The 19,391-nt window shown below is 34.8% G+C and overlaps 1 protein-coding gene across 1 annotated transcript in view; it reads left to right on the plus strand.

Annotated features, from left to right (window-relative positions):
• The first annotated feature begins 3,235 nt into the window (after positions 1-3,235).
• The window catches only part of LOC123534058 (guanylate-binding protein 1-like), a 34,195-nt gene continuing 18,039 nt past the window's right edge, over positions 3,236-19,391 (plus strand). Inside the window, exons 1-6 of the mRNA XM_053520134.1 lie at positions 3,236-3,318; positions 7,901-7,998; positions 11,701-11,849; positions 14,194-14,387; positions 16,568-16,695; positions 16,997-17,106. Of these exons, the coding sequence (XP_053376109.1) occupies positions 7,930-7,998; positions 11,701-11,849; positions 14,194-14,387; positions 16,568-16,695; positions 16,997-17,106 (650 nt within the window). The 5' untranslated portion in view covers positions 3,236-3,318; positions 7,901-7,929. The remainder of the gene's footprint in view (positions 3,319-7,900; positions 7,999-11,700; positions 11,850-14,193; positions 14,388-16,567; positions 16,696-16,996; positions 17,107-19,391) is intronic.

Raw genomic sequence — 19,391 nt, forward strand, 5'->3', positions numbered from 1 at the left:
TTTTTGTACTTTTAGCATGTGTAAATGTTGAGTTCTGCTAAACCCGGGGCTAGAGGGCGTGGACGGTAGCATGCATTTCCACTACCGTCCATGAACAGGCTCAATCAAACAGAGCCTGCAACATTTTCGTTTTTGTCGTGTTGAGCGACCTGTGAAGTTTCCACTTTTCTCTATTTTAGTATCACAGCAGCGTTGTTTGTGCCGTGTGGCGGCCGTAAAAAGTCTCCTCGTACATTCAATCAGGGCTGTTATATTTCGATCTTCTAAGATCGTTCAGCACGACTTTTATGCCGTGTTATTAGTACTGTTTAGTTTCTCAACATGACCATTTCGGCCTGGGTGGTTCCAATACTCTCGCTTTCATAGCCTTGAGCATGGTTTAATCACCCCTTGGATATGGTGCCTGCTTTTTAATTTTGTCTTTTGACAGTTCCTGTGATACGCAGGCCCCATAACCTCAGATCCCCTTCCTAAATTCCAGTTTGTTTAGTTCTGCCCATTGTTTTCTCGTTTGGGGCAAACCCTTTACTTTATTTGGGGACCAAACGCCGCTCTTCATGGAATTACACGCCTCAACACGTGTATCATTTAAGGTTCCATGTTCACCGCCGTTTGAATACATCTGCGGGTGTCTCTAAATTGCTTTTTGTACTTTTAGCGTGTGTAAATGTTGAGTTCTGCTCAACCCGGGGCTAGAGGGCGTGGACGGTAGCATGCATTTCCACTACCGTCTATGAACAGGCTCAATGAAACCGAGCCTGCAACATTTTCGTTTTTGTCGTGTTGAGCGACCTGTGAAGTTTCCACCTTTCTCTATTTTGAACAACTGGGCCCAAGTTTTCGATATAGTTATCCTATATCGTAACGTTATTATTGTATGTCCACAATGCTGAGTCCCCACGTTCTGCCAGGGAAACAGTCCTATGCATGTAAATATCATTTGTAGACGTGTTGTCAGTCAAACTAGTTATTCTAAGCAAAATCCGCCGGATTTCAAATGTCGCTTCTCGGAGGAAAAAGCCTTGTTTGAGTGGTGCATTTTACAATGCTGTATTTTTATGAAAGATATCATTTTAAAATATGTATCATTTTTTATATGAAAAAAAAAATTAAAACTTAAATACCAGCCTAGGCAAAATCAGAACGACATTTGTATGAGGGATATGGAAACAGAAGGTATCCACTTGAATGCAGTAACTGTTTAGATGATAACGATGTTCTGTAGACTTAACGCGAAACAATTACCTGAGTGCCGGATATTCAACCCATACCTACAACCAGTGATTAGTTCCTCTTTGTATGCCGTACTCTTCAGATAACCTAAAGGAATAAAAAAATAAACGAATGTGTTTAAGTGACTGGTACTAATTTACAAAGTAGCATATTTTCATTCATGAGTCATCTTGCACGTCGGGTGCACGTAAACGCAACCAGGCAAAATGGTACCATACCCTGTTTTATTAACTGAATCTGTTCCTGAGATGGAAGGAAATTGCAGCTCCGCTTACGTTCTCTATCAATGGCGTATGCATAAATATCTAAAGGTCTAGAAAATATAAAAGCACTGAGGCCAAGTAAAAAAGACTTTTACAGACTGTGTCTGTTTATTTTTATGTATAATATGACGTTTTACTAAATATACATTGAGACAGGGTCGGGCGTTTAGGACAACAGATTGATGTTCAAACTCAATTCAGATGTATGGGAGCCGAATAGACTCCCCTATAAATAATATCAAAATAAATGTCCCAGTAAAGTGTTCATATAATAGTATGTTATGTTTTTCAAGTTGGAAAACTTACTTTCTTTATATCATAATGGAAATGTTAATAATTATATTCCAGCCATTTGGTTCAAAGTTATATGCGATACTTCTATTTTAGCCTGCAAAAAGGATGTCAAAAACTACAATTAGTAATGTTGTTATAATGATATAATTTTCTCCTTGTAAACTATTTCTCCCATCATCATTACGAGAAGTGTTTCGAGTGGTGGAAATGTTCTTCAATATTACAAGATGATATTGTGTTATGGTTACAACAAATTATGTTAACTAGATCGTTGCACGTAATAACGAGAAGGTAATTGAGACAAAATTGCATCGATTTCAAATTATGACATTTGTAAATACGCATTCCATATATAAAAATAAATTATATTGAAATTCATTATAACAACATACAAACCTGTGTTAAAGACCAACTCTAAACAGAGACCACCTGGCTCTAAAGACAACATGTTTTGTTTCCCATTTTAACATTTGCAGTGTATTTTAACCTTTGCATAAAGACCACCTCTCAATAAAGACCACATTTTGGCTCTGCCAAGGACGGTCTTTATAGACAGGTTTGACTGTATTACAAACTTAATGCCTCTATTTTACAAGAACAGAAGCGATTCCTAGGACACAAGCAACTTGCGTTCTCTCGCGTAATTATACCAACGTTTATCAATGCAATGTTATTCAATATACTGAAATATAATAAATGTTGGAAGGTTGATAATATGGTATTTGGAGATTATATTTTTCATATTAATAGAATAATATAAAGTTTTGCAATTCAAATGTCAACAAGAGTGCCAGAATATCACAATATAGGTCCGTCATTGCAAATTTCTTTACACTAGCTCCTGTATTTGCATATTGATGTTTTTTGGCCAATTAAAAAAAGACCTAGGGACCTGGTTCTTGCGCATGTCACTCCGTTTCATGATGGTGAAAATTTGTTTTGTGTCAAGTTTCATTCAGATCCCTCTACGCATGAGGAAGAAATGCTCCGGACAAAGTCTGTGGACGCCGGGAGGTGGGAGTGGGGGCGTTCTTAAATTACATCGCGTCTTTCAGACGTGCGTATGAAAAACATAGGTTTTCTTTACGTTTTTCTCATCTACACTTATTCATTGAATTGGAGCTTGCTTATCAGGTGCTGGATTAAATTTATTTGTCTAAGGAAGTAAATGTTGTTTTCTTGAAATTTATACTATTTCAATTATGTCATTATGATATTTCTAACGTCACTTCTGCAAGATCTGGTTCTTGAGACACCGCGTGTCTAAAGGTATACCGGATGGATCTGTCAGTTAAATGGATACTTAAACTTCAGATCATCTGTCAATGTTATCTTGTTTTCGACCGCACAAAAGCAACTGCTTATATGACACCTCCAAGGGTTGAAACTTTGCAATATTGCTCGAGTATTTACTTTGCAAGGTATTTTACGACCATGGTATCCAATGAATCACTTCATACCTATTTTGATGTATTTATTCAGGTTATATTATTGATTTGCTGATAACAGATAGGATCTTACCAGACAGGTACAGATCTTTTCGGTTTTTTTTTAAATAAAGTTAATAAATAGTCTTAATTTGCTTATTTTCTTTTACCATGCTTCAAACATACAAATATCATCACAGTTAATGATAACTATGATAAATGTGACATATTTAGGACGCTCGCTACAGTTTCGTAATTTTTTTCTCAATAATAGAATTTAGACATTTTTCAAAATTTCTGTAATCTTAAAATATATTTCAGTAAAGTACAATAATCAGCATAAATTTGATTATCTAAGCATTTTTATAACGGAAAACAATATATTTATTTGAAACATGCTCAGAGAAATCAAAAGAACATGATTTTGTACAGAAAGGAATACTTGTTCAGCAGACCCAATGGCTATTTGTGCATATTTTTGTCAGTTTTAAGTTGGTACTTCTGCTATTTTATCGAGTTTCACATAATAGAATTTAATCAAACTCTGCACATACCTTTGGTTATGTCTACCTAATCTAAAACAAAAAGGAAATTGATAGGTCACCATATTAGATTTCGTTTAAATCAAATTACGACGAGGTGGGGTATGGCGGGCATTTATACAACGCAGGTTGGTACGAAATACTCTTTCAGTGTTTGATCAAATGACTTAGAAATATATATATAAAATTATCAAACGGCAGATGTCTTAATAAGCGGATTTTAAGGTGTTTCTGAAGCTTTTTGATGGCATAGAACGATGAAAGTTTCCGCCTTTTTTAACAAAACCTATAGTTTACTAATGTACGGTAAGGGATTAGAAACAGCTGGGACTCAATGCGGAGTTTGAGCGCTGGTATAAATAACAGACTCCACTATATGTCGGATTGAAGCAATTTGAACTACAAGTACTTTAAATGTATATATTTTGTAACCATGGTGATACTTACCCTAACCTTTAGTCAGTATATTATACATTTTGTACATTAAATGCATGCGAACATACAATAATTTGCGACTTTTTGCCGTACGCGACATTAGATAATCACTTCCGGGCATGCGCAGAAGACCGCACCAACTCTGCAGTGAGCTACATCGATTAGAAACACAACCAAATTGGCACGGTGTTGGGGTAAATATCGACCCGTACGGAAAAACTGTAGCGAGTGCCTTTAAGCAAAATTTTTCAAACAAATGTATTTTGCATTACATTTTCCTATACAAACATATTAATAAAGGAACGCTGCTTATAACTACAGGATAACATTAAATGAGTAAAAGCTGGCAATATTAGCTTTTGAATTAGCTGACTATTTGATTTGTGTTTTTGCAGTTTTCGTAGCATAATACCAATATTTGTAAATACTTATTAGAAAAATAAGATACAGAAGATATTACAGGAATCTCTCTTTTCATATTGAGTTATTAAACGAGTTGAATGAAATAATGACATGCGAGGCTCTGTCATATTCTTTTTATCACATGTTAGCTTTTCCTACTTAAACATAAGTATTTCTTCTTTCATTATCTATTAAGACCAAGTCAATTCGACCAACGTTTTCTATACTGCAGACGAAGTCAAAGTTGTAGCTTTGTTAAAGTGTGATACCAAATTTATGTAATGGCTTTATTTCACTACCACGACACGATATCAAACATGCGGTAAATTATTAGATGCGTCTTATTTGAATTATAAAGCATCAGTTAATTTTTAAAGCATGTTACTTTTACAGTTGACTCTAAAAATGTCAGTACAGTAAATCCGAAGGGAAATGCGTTCAAATCAATACTCAATAGTGTGAACTTTCTTTATCATACTTTTCTGAGAATACTAGGTGGTGGATATTATTTTTGAATAAGCGTTTAACAAAACTGAAAATTCATAAATGAGGTATTTATAGCATGTATTTTGTCCTATCATAAATATTTGTCAAAACGTATGATAACAGGATTAAGTTAGAAGTCCGTTGTAACCTGACAAATTCAGATTTCACTTTTATACCGTTAATCGGGTTAACTTATTGCAGCAGTTATGTGCGTAAAAAACTAAGGTATTTTCTCATCAAATATGTCGGTATTTGCTCAAACCAATTCCGTTTGATTATATATTTTGTAAAACATTCGCATGTCATCTATCGACATGTTTTATTGCAAAATATCTTGTTATCAGTTCTTTGGGTACCCGGAAGTTTCACGTTATTTTACTTTTAAGATTATAAAATATTTTAAACTAATATCCTAAAAACAACTTGTAACATAAGTATGCATATCTGATAGTCCGTTATGTAGTAAATGTAGTAAGGTTGTAAATCAAAGTTTGCTCAAGTTATGGATTTGTACGAAACATTAACATCTGATCATCATTTACATGTACAATTATGTGCTAAATAAATGTTAGATTTAAACTTGAGCTATGCTAGTGATAGGACAGTAGTAAATAGATTTGCTATATGTTCTATAAAAATACTGAGCAATCTTCTGAGAGATATCACACATAATTAGGCCAATTAAAAGAATAACCAACCTTATGCTCATAACTGATCTTTCAAGCACAAAAACATCAAGAAAAGTAGGGGTCAGAGATTTTTTTGTATAACAGGAAAAATATGGGTATTACCACAATATAAATGCTACTAGAATTACAAGTATAGATCCAAAATGAAATGAAAACAGCATGGAAATATGAGGAATGTTTCTCTTTACGCCATAATCTAACTAGCCCAGAAGTGCTCTCTGATTTAGCTGTAAAGTGCTTTGAAGCCTGCTTGTAGGCATTGCAATTAAAATACAAACTTCAAGTAGGAACTATCTCTTTTAGATGTATATATGTAGCTAACTGCATCAAAGTACATAGGCTGAAAACAAAAATATCATTTTTTGAAATAAAAAAAAAATATTTTAGCTGAAAAAAAATGATCCGGGTAAAATATTTGGAAAAAATGGAGACAATTCCGCTAAGAATTGAAAAGAAAACTATGTAAAGATCAAATAAGTTAATGCCCTGGGGAAAGTGTGACTTTTCTGTGGTGAAATTTGTCAACAAACAGACGATTTTTTTTAAAAGTTAAAACCCACAGAATTTCACAAGGTAAAATATGTTGAAAATTAGAAAATTAGATATGCTATATTTGAAAAGAATATTTACAGCACTATGGATAAATCCTGCTGGATTGTCGTCCCTCGTACATATTTACATTCAGAGTCTCGCATCTAAAATTTGTTTAACTAATTTATTTAGTACATGTATATTGTAAAGATTAAAAACTGTCTAGAAAAAACGTTTTCTTCTATCTATTTCGGAACGAGTGAATGTTAATCAAGCATACGGAAGCATATGTCAGTTCGATTTCGGATTTCAAAGTTTTGAACCTTTTCAGCTACAAACCTGTGTAAGTTTTCATGAATATATCATTTTGATCTCGCAGATCAATCAAAAGTTCAGCAACAAACAGTAGTCTCGGTAAGCATAGTTTATATAAGTGAAGCTGACCTGTTAATGTCATCAGGATCTAGGTTGGTCGGCAAAAGGGAGAGCATATCTGTATCAATATGTAAGTTAACTTGACCTATAGTTCGTGAATTTCTACCTAATTCGATAGCGAAGCTTTTGCTAGCATTCATTTAGATCTAAAGCTGTATGTATATCGGCAATTTATATCTAACATTTTCTGCAGATTACCGGAATGTGGTGTATCAAAGATAAGGATGTTGTAACCTGTTTTGTGACCAAGAACGGTTGTGCAAAGACCACTTTTGTTCTAAAGTGTTCACGACCTCCTCCCTAAATACGCTATACGTCAAGTCGAGATAAATCGTCCTTTACGAACTCTTTGTTAAAAAAATAGAAATTAGCGCTATCTTTAACAAAATACATCTTGCCATATCAGAATGGTGACCACATTTTACCTTGAATGCCTAAACGATTTAACTTGAACAAAATAGCATCTACCTAAACAGTGTCAAATGTCTGTCATGTATCGAGCATTGCGACATAGCCTCTGCATTTAAGTCATAGATTATAATACATACTTCTTGCAAGTTAAAGGAAGCTGTTATGTATGTTTGGGTAAGCACTTTGCTGTTTATTTTGAAGTAGACTTTTGGAACTCGTAACTCTGCAGTTGCTTGGGTCGGTTCTCATAAATGGGAAATGTCATGCGCCTTTTCGACACTAAAAGTACCATTTTTCGACTGGTACTGGACATTGAAGCATATGTTGTGAGAGTGTTCCATGTAACACCTCCTACCCGTATGGAATGTTCTCGTACAACATAAAATATAAAGTGCTTACCACCTTTTGCAACTGCATATACTGGATAGTAGCCAAAACTGATAATACTTTGTCAATATTTGCTTTTCTTTCGAAAATTTATCTTTTTGTATTTTTTATGCTTACGCTTGTACATACTGAGATGTTATCTCTCAAGTGTTTTCTTGTACACTTCAATGTTAGATAGATTTACTGCGTTTAAAAAGAAATCCGTAACTCGTAAATATATTGGATGGCTTGCCAATCAATAGACAAAATTATAGCGGTGAGTAAGTAAAAATCTAATAAAAACCTCGATCTATAATTTCTTGCATCTATTTCATGGTACATGTTATATCTAATCTGCATACTGTAAACTTTTCTATATATTTCAGTGTTACAGAAAACGTTATCAAGTGAACACATGACAGACAACAGTCAGCAAGACCAGGTCGGCGGTAGACTTGCAGTGCCGATATGGAGACCCCTCTCTGTAAGTTATATGACTGAATGTAATATCAATATTAACAGAGATGGTGAAAAGGATAAGCAGTTTACTATTCATTCCTTCAGCTGACATTTTTAGAAATCTTGACCGAGTCCGGTAAATTGATACAGTTTAAATCAGAATTCGTTCAAATTATTGAGTAGAAAAAAAGAAGGAAAAAACAGTTTGACTCGGTTTAAAGTTAATTCTTTAACAAATAATCAAGGCATTTGTGTGGTTTGTCGTCTAATTTATCATGGTGTAGAATTCAGATACGCATGAAATGAACCCCGAGGGCGTTAACCCGAGAAGTTAAATATCTAAGCATCTGAACAATGAACCGTGGTAAATTAGACGACAAACCACAGAAAGGCCTTGATTACTTTAATTTTTACATGGTCATTGAAATGTTTTAGTAAATATATGCTGGGCTTTATTGATTTGAGTAGTAAATAACCGGACGTCATACGGCAATTTGACGTCAAAATTGACGTCATAATGCTCTTCTCTTGACGGTCCGTGCGTCAACCGTTCGTTGTTTTTTCGCAGAATATACAAAGCTTTACTTTCTTCTTGTTTAATTGGCAATCAAATCGAGCCATGTTAGAATATAAACTCTAATCTATTTTTGCAAATTGATTAAAACTTATTCAGCTTTCGGACTTTGTCTCGATCAAACGTTATTTGATAATGTCATTCATTTATTTCTCTTTCCTCTGTTTTAAACAGTTTCATGTCTCATATCTGTGGCGTGATATTCCAATGAGGCAGACGTCATGAAGAGTCCTCTTTAGGGAACAAAGAAGTAGCATTGTAACATGATTAGTTCTTAATAAAACATAATAGACTATTCAATAGAAAGAAATAAAAGAACTCGAAGTATCTTAAAGTAATTGTCCACTTAAAGTGAGTGGTCTCTAAATAGTCACTCGTGCATGCTTGACTGTATTAGATTTCATTTGGCGTCGTGGCAACACAAATTTGCGTTTATATTTGTTTATATTTACAAGATAACAAATAAATATTACATTTTGTGCTAGCATTTTTAAATTAATTCTTTTTCCTTCATTTCTGTAGTCGTATTGGAAGTTTTCTATATCAATCTTGACAGTGTTCTACAGTTCTAGTTTTAGCGCTGTCGTTTATCATAGTTTACGTTTTGCATTTTCAAAGTCAGTATTTCTTGTCATTTTTGTAGGCTATCTCAAGATATAACTCGATATGTTAATGTATTCACCGTAACCGCGTTAGTTATAATTCATATACCAGTATCGACATAAGTAAGTACAACCGAAGCAAACCTATAAGCTATTGTCAGCTAATCGATTTCAAAAGCATCGTTGTCTCAAAATTAAAATGGCCGCCGTGTTAAATTAACGTCATTATAGCGACAAATACGTTGTTGTGATGGGCGCATATACAACTTTTGATGACATGCGTAATATAACCAGGTCTTCTAATAATGTATCGCTGTGTTGTATGGCGAATGCCTCGACAGATGAATTTTGTAACTGTATATCGGCCGTTTAATGCTATTGATTTTAATTTAAATATTGTGCGATTTATACACAAAGTTTTTATATACATGCACAAACCTAATGATTTCAAGTGATCTGTGATTGAAGATAGTGCTTATCGATTCAATGTGGAGTCTCTGTGACCGGGTGATCAGGGTCGCAGGCTTCGAATCGCTAGTCCTTCACCGCTATTGGTTTGAAACTTAATTACGGATGTAAAGTTTTTTCATGTGAGAAAGCCAGTTGCCCGCTAGTGGCTGCAATTATACCCGGAGGGGTACCTAGATCTTCCTCCGCCATCAAACCATCAAGTGATAGAAAGTCGCAATGTGACTTTAAATTGTGTCGACATGACTTAAACCCCAACATTTGTGGCAAGAGACCACCCAATGCTATCTTTTTCTATAGAGCAGACGATGAAACACATCGGTCGAGTTCAGGTGCTAACAGCTAACAGCACTTTCTTCTCCCATGCAGCCAACGACAGAATACATCTGAGGTCAGGTGCTAACTATGGTTCTAGCCACTAAAAAAGTGGAAAAACTACAGGTCGCCGCCCAACATGACATAAACGAAACTGTTACAGGCTCGGTTTGATTGAGCCTGTTCATGGACGGTAGTGGAAATGCATGCTTTCGCCCACGCTCTCTAGCCCCGGGTTGAGCAGAACTTAACATTTACACATGTTTTAAGTACTAGAATATGATTTAGAGACATCCACAGATGTATTCATACGACGGTGTTCATGGAACATTCAATGATGCAGAGTGCAATTCCGTGAAAAGCGGCGTACGGTCCCCAGATAAAATAATGGCTTTGCCCTACACGAGAAAACAATGGGCAGAACTAAACAAACTGGAATTAAGAGGGGGATCTGTGGTACTGAAGCCTGCATATCACCGAAACTACAAAAATTCAAAAGTAAGCACCATATCCAAGGGATAATTAAACAATACCAATAGCTTTAAAAGCCGAAGTGTTCAAGCTGAAAAATTAAACAGTACACTAATAAAACATAAATGTCGTGCTGAACGAACAGCTCTGGTTGAAGGCACGGGAAGCCTTTTTACGGCCGCCACACGGCACAAACAACGCTGCTATGAGCATAAAATAAAAAGTGGAAAACCACAGGTCGCCCAACACCCATAAATGGAAATGTTGCAATCTTGGTCTGACTGAACCTGTTCATGGACGGTAGTTGAAATGCATGCTACTGTCCTCGTCCTCTAGTCCCGGGTTGGGCAGTACTCAACATTTACACATCTTATTTTACTAGAATATAATTTAGAGACATCCGCAGATGTATTCGATTCATACAGCGGTGCACAATGAACATTTAATGATGCACAGAGTGCGATTCCATGAAAAGCGCGCATGGTCCCCAGATAAAAATGGCTTTGTCCTAAACGAGAAAACAATGGCAAAAGTAAACAAACTAGATTTTAGAGAGGGAATATGTGGCTTTGGAGCCTGTATATCACAGAAACTACCAAAAGGAATGCGCACGTGCAGTTCTTTTGATAGTTCAAACTATTTATGTCGATAAAAGTATTCACAATGGCAATCAGTCATCCGTAAAAGTAATTCTTTGTTTACATTTTCAAATACATATCCCTGCTAGTCAATGCTGACTGATTGGCAGGCCGATCTGACTGGGTTAACGTGTGTTAACTTGCCTGCATGACTCAACACATCTCTGACTGACCGACCTGACACGGAACTGTCATCCTTGTCACGCTGACTGCAGACGTACCTTCTGTGTCCTCGTTAGAAATGTCGAGAGGTTCTATTCCAAATATCAATAACAGTAAATACCAGTTGGGAAATACTTCAAGATGTTTCCGCATTGTGTTTTGCTAATGGTTCTATTGGATATGGAACGATAAAATTCCTTACAGTATGCACTGTACCCTGTGATGAACCGTGGGACTGACTTGTTTAGTATTATCGTGTTTTGTAATTCACATATGTGTTGTGTCACTTGTCGGTTCAATGTGTTGCCTCACTATGTTCTTTTCTGTGTTTGATGTTGTCCTGTTTATATACTTATTCGCATCTAAGTTTTTATATAAACGTCTATCAATACATATAGCATGTAATATTTTGTTTCTGAAAAGCTTTTTTCTATGAACGTGTCTATGCCAATCGACACTCTGGCCTTGTTTTTAACAAGAAACGTTCTATATTGCAGCATGAAATGTCCATGATGGAAATAAATGAGGGAACTACTACTAACGCAAGGACCGAGAATGATCAACACGTCATTTACAGAAGAACTGACATGACTCCAAACGACTCAGATATCTCTCGTGTTTTCCCATGGTTTGAGCGGAAACAAATGTAAACAAACAAACATTATAGACTAAATACAAGCAGATGAAGTTACAAGATTGAATTAAATCCATCTAAAAAGACCCTTTGAATGCAATACTTCAAATCATTATACATGTAATATGAGAATAGTGTCATTATGTTTAATATTTTAGTAGCATTACAATTCCAGGAACGCGCTGAACAAAATATACTTTCTAATATCTTTCTGTTACTTATGTACATCGGGATATTAACGTTTCTGTCATCTGTGATATGTATACTAACAACGTCAAAGGGTAACAATTGATCGGTACTTATAATACTTAAGGTAACAGAAAAGCTAACCAGAAGCTATTAACAATAACAAAATTTTATTTATAAAAGAAACAGTTCAAATACCTCAAACAAAGTCCAATTTCGTATTTCTGTCCTGGTTAAATTTAAATCCAAACATTAATAACTCCAAATTATTCACAAATCAAAAGTGAATTCTGTTTGTCCAAAAATATAAATTCTCTCTTCACCAAATATTTTTTAAACCACAATGTTAATGCAAACCTTCAACTAGGCCAGTATTGTGGTAAAACATTCTGGACGTAACAAGTTGACATGATAATTCAAATCTACGTCAGTAAACATTGAGTTAAATCCTAAAGGAGAATATACATACCAATACCACTGAATAATATCTATTCCTTTATATTATCTTTAAAAACATTTTTCACATTATTAGTCCCCTACTGGTTGAAAACCAGTTTCGGGGACTATAGGAATGCGCTTTTCCGTCATTCCGTCTTTCCGTCATTCCGTCCGTCCGCAATTTCGTGTCCGGTCCATAACTCTTTTATCCATGAAGGGATTTTATTATTACTTGGCACAAATGTTCCCCATGAGGAGACGACGTGTCATGTGCAAAACCCGGACCCCTAGCTTAAAGGTCAAGGTCACAATTGGAGGTCAAAGGTCAACAGCTTTTTTCGTGTCCGGTCCATAACTCTTTCATCCATGAAGGGATTTTAATATTACTTGACACAAATGTTCCCCATGATGTGATGACGTGTCGTGCGCAAAACCTGCACCCCTAACTCAAAGGTTAAGGTCACAATTGGAGGTCAAAGGTCAACAGGGCTTTTTTCCTGTCCGGTCCATAACTCTCTCATCCATGAAGGGATTTTAATATCAATTGACAAAATTGTATGTCATAATAAGACGATTTGTCATGCACAACTTTCAGACCCCTAGCTCATAGGTCAAGGTCACACTTAGTAGTCAAATGTTAACATGGCATGAACAGGGTCTGTTTCATCTCCGGTCCATAACTCTGTCATTCATTAAGGGATTTCAATATTACTTGGCACAGATCTTCTCCATGATGAGACAACGTGTCATGCGCAAATCCCGGAGCCCTTGCTCAAAGGTCAAGGTCATACTTAGAGGTCAAAGGTCTAATTCAAGAAGGACTTCGTCTGGAGCATTTCTTCTTTATGCATGGAGGGATTTTATTGTAACTTAGCACAAATGTTCACCACCATAAGACAAATTGTCTTGCGCCAGAACCAGGTCGCTAGGTCTAAGGTCAAGGTCATACTTAGAGGTCAAAGGTCAAATTCAAGAATGACTTTGTCCTGAGCATTTCTTCTTCATGCATGGAGAGATTTTGATGTAACTTGGCACAAATGTTCACCACCATGAGGCATACTTTTTTTTAGAATTACGTCCCTTTGTTTTACTATAAATAGATTACATTGTAACTTTTTTATTACTGGCCGTAGGGAAAAATCGAGACCACTTTTCTGTGGTACAACATGCATGTTACATCCAATATTTAGGTGTATTTTGATCTATCTCTACCTGGTAAAGATTTTCTTGCGGACTTACATTTTATAGCTTTTTTTTTTTAGGATTAATTTCACTTTGTTTTTACTATAAATAACTTTTATGATAACTTTTTGTATAATCGGCCAAAAAAAATCCAAATGAAAACAACTGTACGTTTTTATATATGCAAATTTTAATCCAAGTGCTTTGTTATATTATATTTTATATATAGTACAATATTGTTTATACATCATTGACAAATATCAGTTCATTATGTTATACTGCAGTAGAGAAAATTAGGTGCCTTCCAGTAGGGGACTTTGTATTGCATGGCAATACTTCATTCACTTGTTTGTTACAAATTGTATGTCTTTAAAGTATGTTTAAAGATCTTGCAATACATTGCTTATTTTTACAAAATACATGTTCAAAACATATAAAAATCATGCATGACGACGTTAACAAAAGAAGTATCAGATTCTGTGTCATATGTCACTTGTTTGTACTTGTTGCCGATCAAAATGTTTACTAGTACCTAAACATTAAACTGCAGATTCAATAGACAATCTGTGTTTGAAGAACCACAATGCCTGATAAGTGTTGATGAGGCGGGATCATTAAATGTAGATGAAAAAATAGCCAAAGAAATCGAAATAATTGACGTTCCTGTTAGTATCGTGGCAATCACAGGGCTATACAGGACCGGAAAGTCATACCTTTTGAACAGAATTGCCGGTTGCCCGAAGGGTAATGTATACAGTAATCTGTTTATATTATTTAGAAAGCATCATAGTACTTTTGACCATATACTTTCCTTGAAATCTTAAATTAGTATGTATCTCGCTAATAATTAGAAACAGTTCTGTGCTATTGTGGATTATCTCAAAGCGTTCAACTCAGTTATTCGTACACACTTACTGCGTAAGATATTAAACTATAATATCGATGGAAAAAGTTTCAAACTTATTTTAAATATGTATGTAAAAGCTAAAAACAAGGATAAATATCAAACAGGGAATGCCACGTTCAGAAAAGGCAGCCTCCCGAAAACGAAACTCACAGCACGCAGCCAACACATACACTCACATACAAAACTAAGTCATGTGTGAAATCAAATAATACTTCATCAGATTTTCTGTGCTAGTCAGACCCTGTGTTAGATAAGATGAAAATATGTGACCTGTTCTTTTTTCAATAGTTTTAAATGATTTGAATGGCTTTATGTCTTATAAATATGCAGGTATGCAGCTGTTGTCTGAAATTGTTAACCAGATGTTAAATGATATATAATGACGTAGAGATCTTCTTTACACTATTCTAGCTATTATAATAATTATTATGTTGATGATACAGTCATCTTAGGAGAAAGTGCACTTAGTCTTCAGATAGATTTGAATGCTATGTAAGAATTTTGTAATTTATGGGGCCTTAAAGTAAATGCTTCGAAACTTAAAGTAGTTATGTTTTGGAAAAATAGGAGGTGTCTACGTAACCTTACGGTTTTTCGGTTTTAAGAAAACGTTTTAGGTATTGTCGACAACTTTCCTAATTTACGTGTTATTTTTTCTTTTAATGGGAAATTTCGTTAAACTAAAACTTATTTGACTGACCAAGCTGGTAAAGCCATGTTCTCTGTTATTAAAATGTCTAGAAAATTGCGCTTGCCTATTGATATGCAACTACACTTATTTGATAACATGGTCGCGCCTTTTATTTTATATAGTTGGGATGTATAGGGAATCAAAAACGTTGATATTATTGACATATTTCTAGAAGCAGAGCACGACAAACTATGTTATATGGCGAACTTGGTATTATACCACTTCCTAATAGTAATTAATGTAGATTTATAAATAATTGGTGTAAACTTCTGAATTCCAAAGAGGATAAAATTTGCAATATTATATATAAAACATTTTTTTTTTCTGTATGAAAGACTAAAAATCAAATTTTAGTTGATACTCCTTTGTTTGAGACAATTTGAATAATCTGGGTATGTCTAATTATTGGTTTGAACATAAAACTCGTTTTGCTCATTTAAAAGGATTGTTAATTCTAGGCATAACGACCAGTTTATACAAAACCAGGAAAATGTTGTTAATATTTCTAGTAAATGGTTCAATTACAGAATGTGTAAGCAGGAATTAGTATTTGAGAATATTTCAAAAGTCTGCCAATTTAGCTTGCTGTCGCACTACGTAAATTCAGGTGTATGTATCATAAATTACCTGTAGTAAAATGAAGATTTTATAATATTTCTAGAGAACAAAGAATCTGCCAATTATGTAACAATAATTTGTTAGGTGGCAGATTTCATTATCTCTTCAATTGAACTTATTTTAAAATGTTAGAAAAAATATTTAGATGACTATTACTTTAAACATCTAAATGCTATTAAATTTTCCAAACTTAAAATTTGTTAAAATTAGTTTTAAATAACTTTGTAAGTTTTGGAATTATTGACCAGTAATAACACTTGGCAATGTCCGAGTGATTGCATGTTCTCCTTGGGCGACTTGGCATTCGTTGGAGTGGCTTAATGCTCACATGCCTTTCAATTAAAACCGGAGGGTGCTGAAATCGTGTGTGGAGAGTGTGTAGTTCGCCGATTGTCATTGCGGATCCACTACCTTAATAACATTTCTCATCCTCCTCGCACGTTGTTAACCATAAATATATCTTGTTTAATATGTCATGTTGTTTGATATGTTTGTTTATGTAAGATGCCCCTAAGGGTCATGACTTTCAATGAAACTTCGTAAACATTACATGCCAAATCAAATTAAATCAATTATAAACAGAAACACTTTGAGCGAACTGTGGAGTTTCCACTGTTCTGTTTGATTTGTTTCAAGTAACATTGTTTGAAAGTATCCTGTTAAAATTAATTGCCTCAGATGTAAAAGAACTTGTTAAATATATTTAAGGGTTTTCGCTTGGAAATTCGGTCAAATCGCATACGAAGGGAATATGGGTATGGTGTTGCTTACATCCTACTATAGATCAACACATTCTCATGTTTCTAGATACGGAAGGTCTGGCAGATGTTGAAAAGGTAAATAAATGATTGTTGTAAGCACTGTAAGAGTTATATAATGTGCTTTATTGAACTTTGAAAACAGTTCAAGTTTTGTTTTCAGAAAAATAAAACAACATTGCAGTTTTATGCTATAAGTAATCATGATGTTTTATTCTGAATGCGCCATTATGAAAGTTTTTAAATAAGTTAACATTTGCGCTGAGTATGTGGTTAAAAGAATGGACCATTAAGCTAGTTCTGTTAAACAAAGTTTAAAATTTCAGGTTAAATACGGTGAACATGGTTGAATTTTGATAAATAAGTTACCCTTTTTCAGGCAGACAGTGATTACGACAACAGAATATTTAGCTTGGCTGTTTTGTTGAGTAGTACATTAATCTACAATTCAAAGGGTGTTTTCAATACCGATGATATACAGAAACTTACGTATCCTTTGAAACTAAACTAAATCGCAGTTACCCAAGTATATCCATAATCTTACCAACATATTAAAGAACAGTATGCATATTTTAAAATATTAAATCAAAAGAAGAAAAATCAAAATTTGCTTAAAACTGTTGGGTAGTAAATATACTCAATTTTCTACTCATTTAGAATTACGTTTTTCAGAAATAACAACGTAACAATTGCATAAAAAACACATACACATTTGATGAACAGTGTCATGATTGTTGTTACAACACATCAATTTATAACAATAAGTTTTCAGCTTAGTGTAATGCTGACTACTGACACCTAATTCGAACTATTTTAGGGAGTTTCTCATAAAGTGTACGAGCGGGTTTCATAATGTATAAAATGGTAAAATGGTAATGTCTCCAAAATATAGTTGTTCATTACTTTTTTAGCATTTTTCCTAGTTCCATGTTTGAGACCGTGCATGGAGGATAAAATAACGTATGCAAGAAACCCGAGACACGATTACGAGTATGCAATACTGCGACAGAGGTGAAGTAATACTAAGACAGCATCACGGTATTGATATGACAGCACGATAGTGATGACTGAAAGCACGATAGTGATGACGACGTGATATTGGACAGTAGTGGCAACACTGCAACATAATCGTATCATTTGACTGTCTTGGAACCGTTCGCTCCATCACCACTGTCTTATCACTTAAGCGTACTGTCGTGTCATTGACTTTGTGTCATCGTACTGTTGTGGTAATGCGTGTTCCTGATATAACAGTGATAGCACATTGGTCCTGACGGAAGTCCGGTTTGTTTAGCCTCTTTGCAGCATCAGCAACTAGACCCCCTACCGTACATACACACACCATTAGCCAATGCTTCTGTAAAAATACTTCTGTGGAGTAATCTTCTCTACAATTTTGTTGATATATCTTATGTTTTATGGTAGATCCCTAACGGATAGCTTCAAAAAGTCTGACATGCATCTATTTTGTTTAACATCATGACTGACTTTTAGCAGGCTAAAGTTGTGTTTTGCAATCAAGGAGCACAAAGGTACATGTAAATGATATCGATTTCAATAAGACAAAAGATGACGTAATATTGGGAATAAGACCATACGTTCTTAGTTGTAGTTTTTCCTCTTTTTTTTTTTTTTTTTTTTTTTTTTTAAGTAGAGGTATTGTTTTTTGAAAATGTCTAATGTACTATTTATACCTGTTAATATGAGAATGGCATTATATACCAGATATAGCAATTGAACTGATCACATATTATACCGGATTTCTGTAGGACCCTTTTCATGAAAAAAACGTTTAAATGCGCACCACATTTGGCGCCATTTCTCCATCTTTTAGTACAGACACAAAGTTATCGTACCTGACTAACAGCAACGGAAGCCCACTGAAAGAGAGAAATCCGATAGTTTACGCTTGTCCGGTTAACTAACCTGTTCTTTGTGAATAGACAGTCTTGTTCTTAGTGTGTGTGGTGTGTAGGACCGATTTACGCGGAGCGTCTTTCCTGGAAAGAACCCGTACTGGACTCTATCATAGAGTTTCTATGCTTTGATCGGGATTCGAACCTTGGACCTTCGGATTTGCAGTCAAGTTTGTTACTACTAGACCACAGGGTCACCTACAAGCTAAAACTTTAATAAAATTAGTATTGATCTTTCTTTCTCAACAGACACAGGTAAGAATTGTTTATCAGTGTATTTCCTTTCAGTGGGTTTCCATAGTTCTTCAGATTGTTGTATTTAAACATTTCTTCGGAGCATTGTTACAAGTCTTCAAACAACTTCATAGGAAAGACTGTGTCTAAGGCATCAGCTTTGTAACAGTCAACCCAAGTTTATTCCAACAAGTGATACATATAGTTTCGTTTGAAATTCAATTTTGATATACGTACAATCTTTATAAACAATACTCTCTGAATCCTTCACAGCACTAACTTATCTGTTGGCACAAATGGCTTTTAAACGTGTGTTCAGTATGATCCTCATGATGAACATTGTCATCTTGAGACCCCCTAAATTTACCTTCGTAAGTAAATGAAACGATCAGTAGAATGTCTCGAGATACATAGTTATGCATCGATTTCAAACAAAATTGGAGATTTCTGCATTTTGCTGATATTTCACTGTTCTGAACTTTGACACCTAAAATGCTTATAAATATTTCGAAATATTCACCGAATAAGTTATTTGTTTGCGTCAAAGTAAGCATGGACTCATCAATATGTGACACGGATGACATTCTACCACAGGTTGTCTTTTTTGACATTCTTGGAGAAGGT

The sequence above is a fragment of the Mercenaria mercenaria genome, chromosome 12 (genome assembly GCF_021730395.1).
Source record: "Mercenaria mercenaria strain notata chromosome 12, MADL_Memer_1, whole genome shotgun sequence".
NCBI classification, from domain to species: Eukaryota; Metazoa; Mollusca; class Bivalvia; order Venerida; family Veneridae; genus Mercenaria; species Mercenaria mercenaria.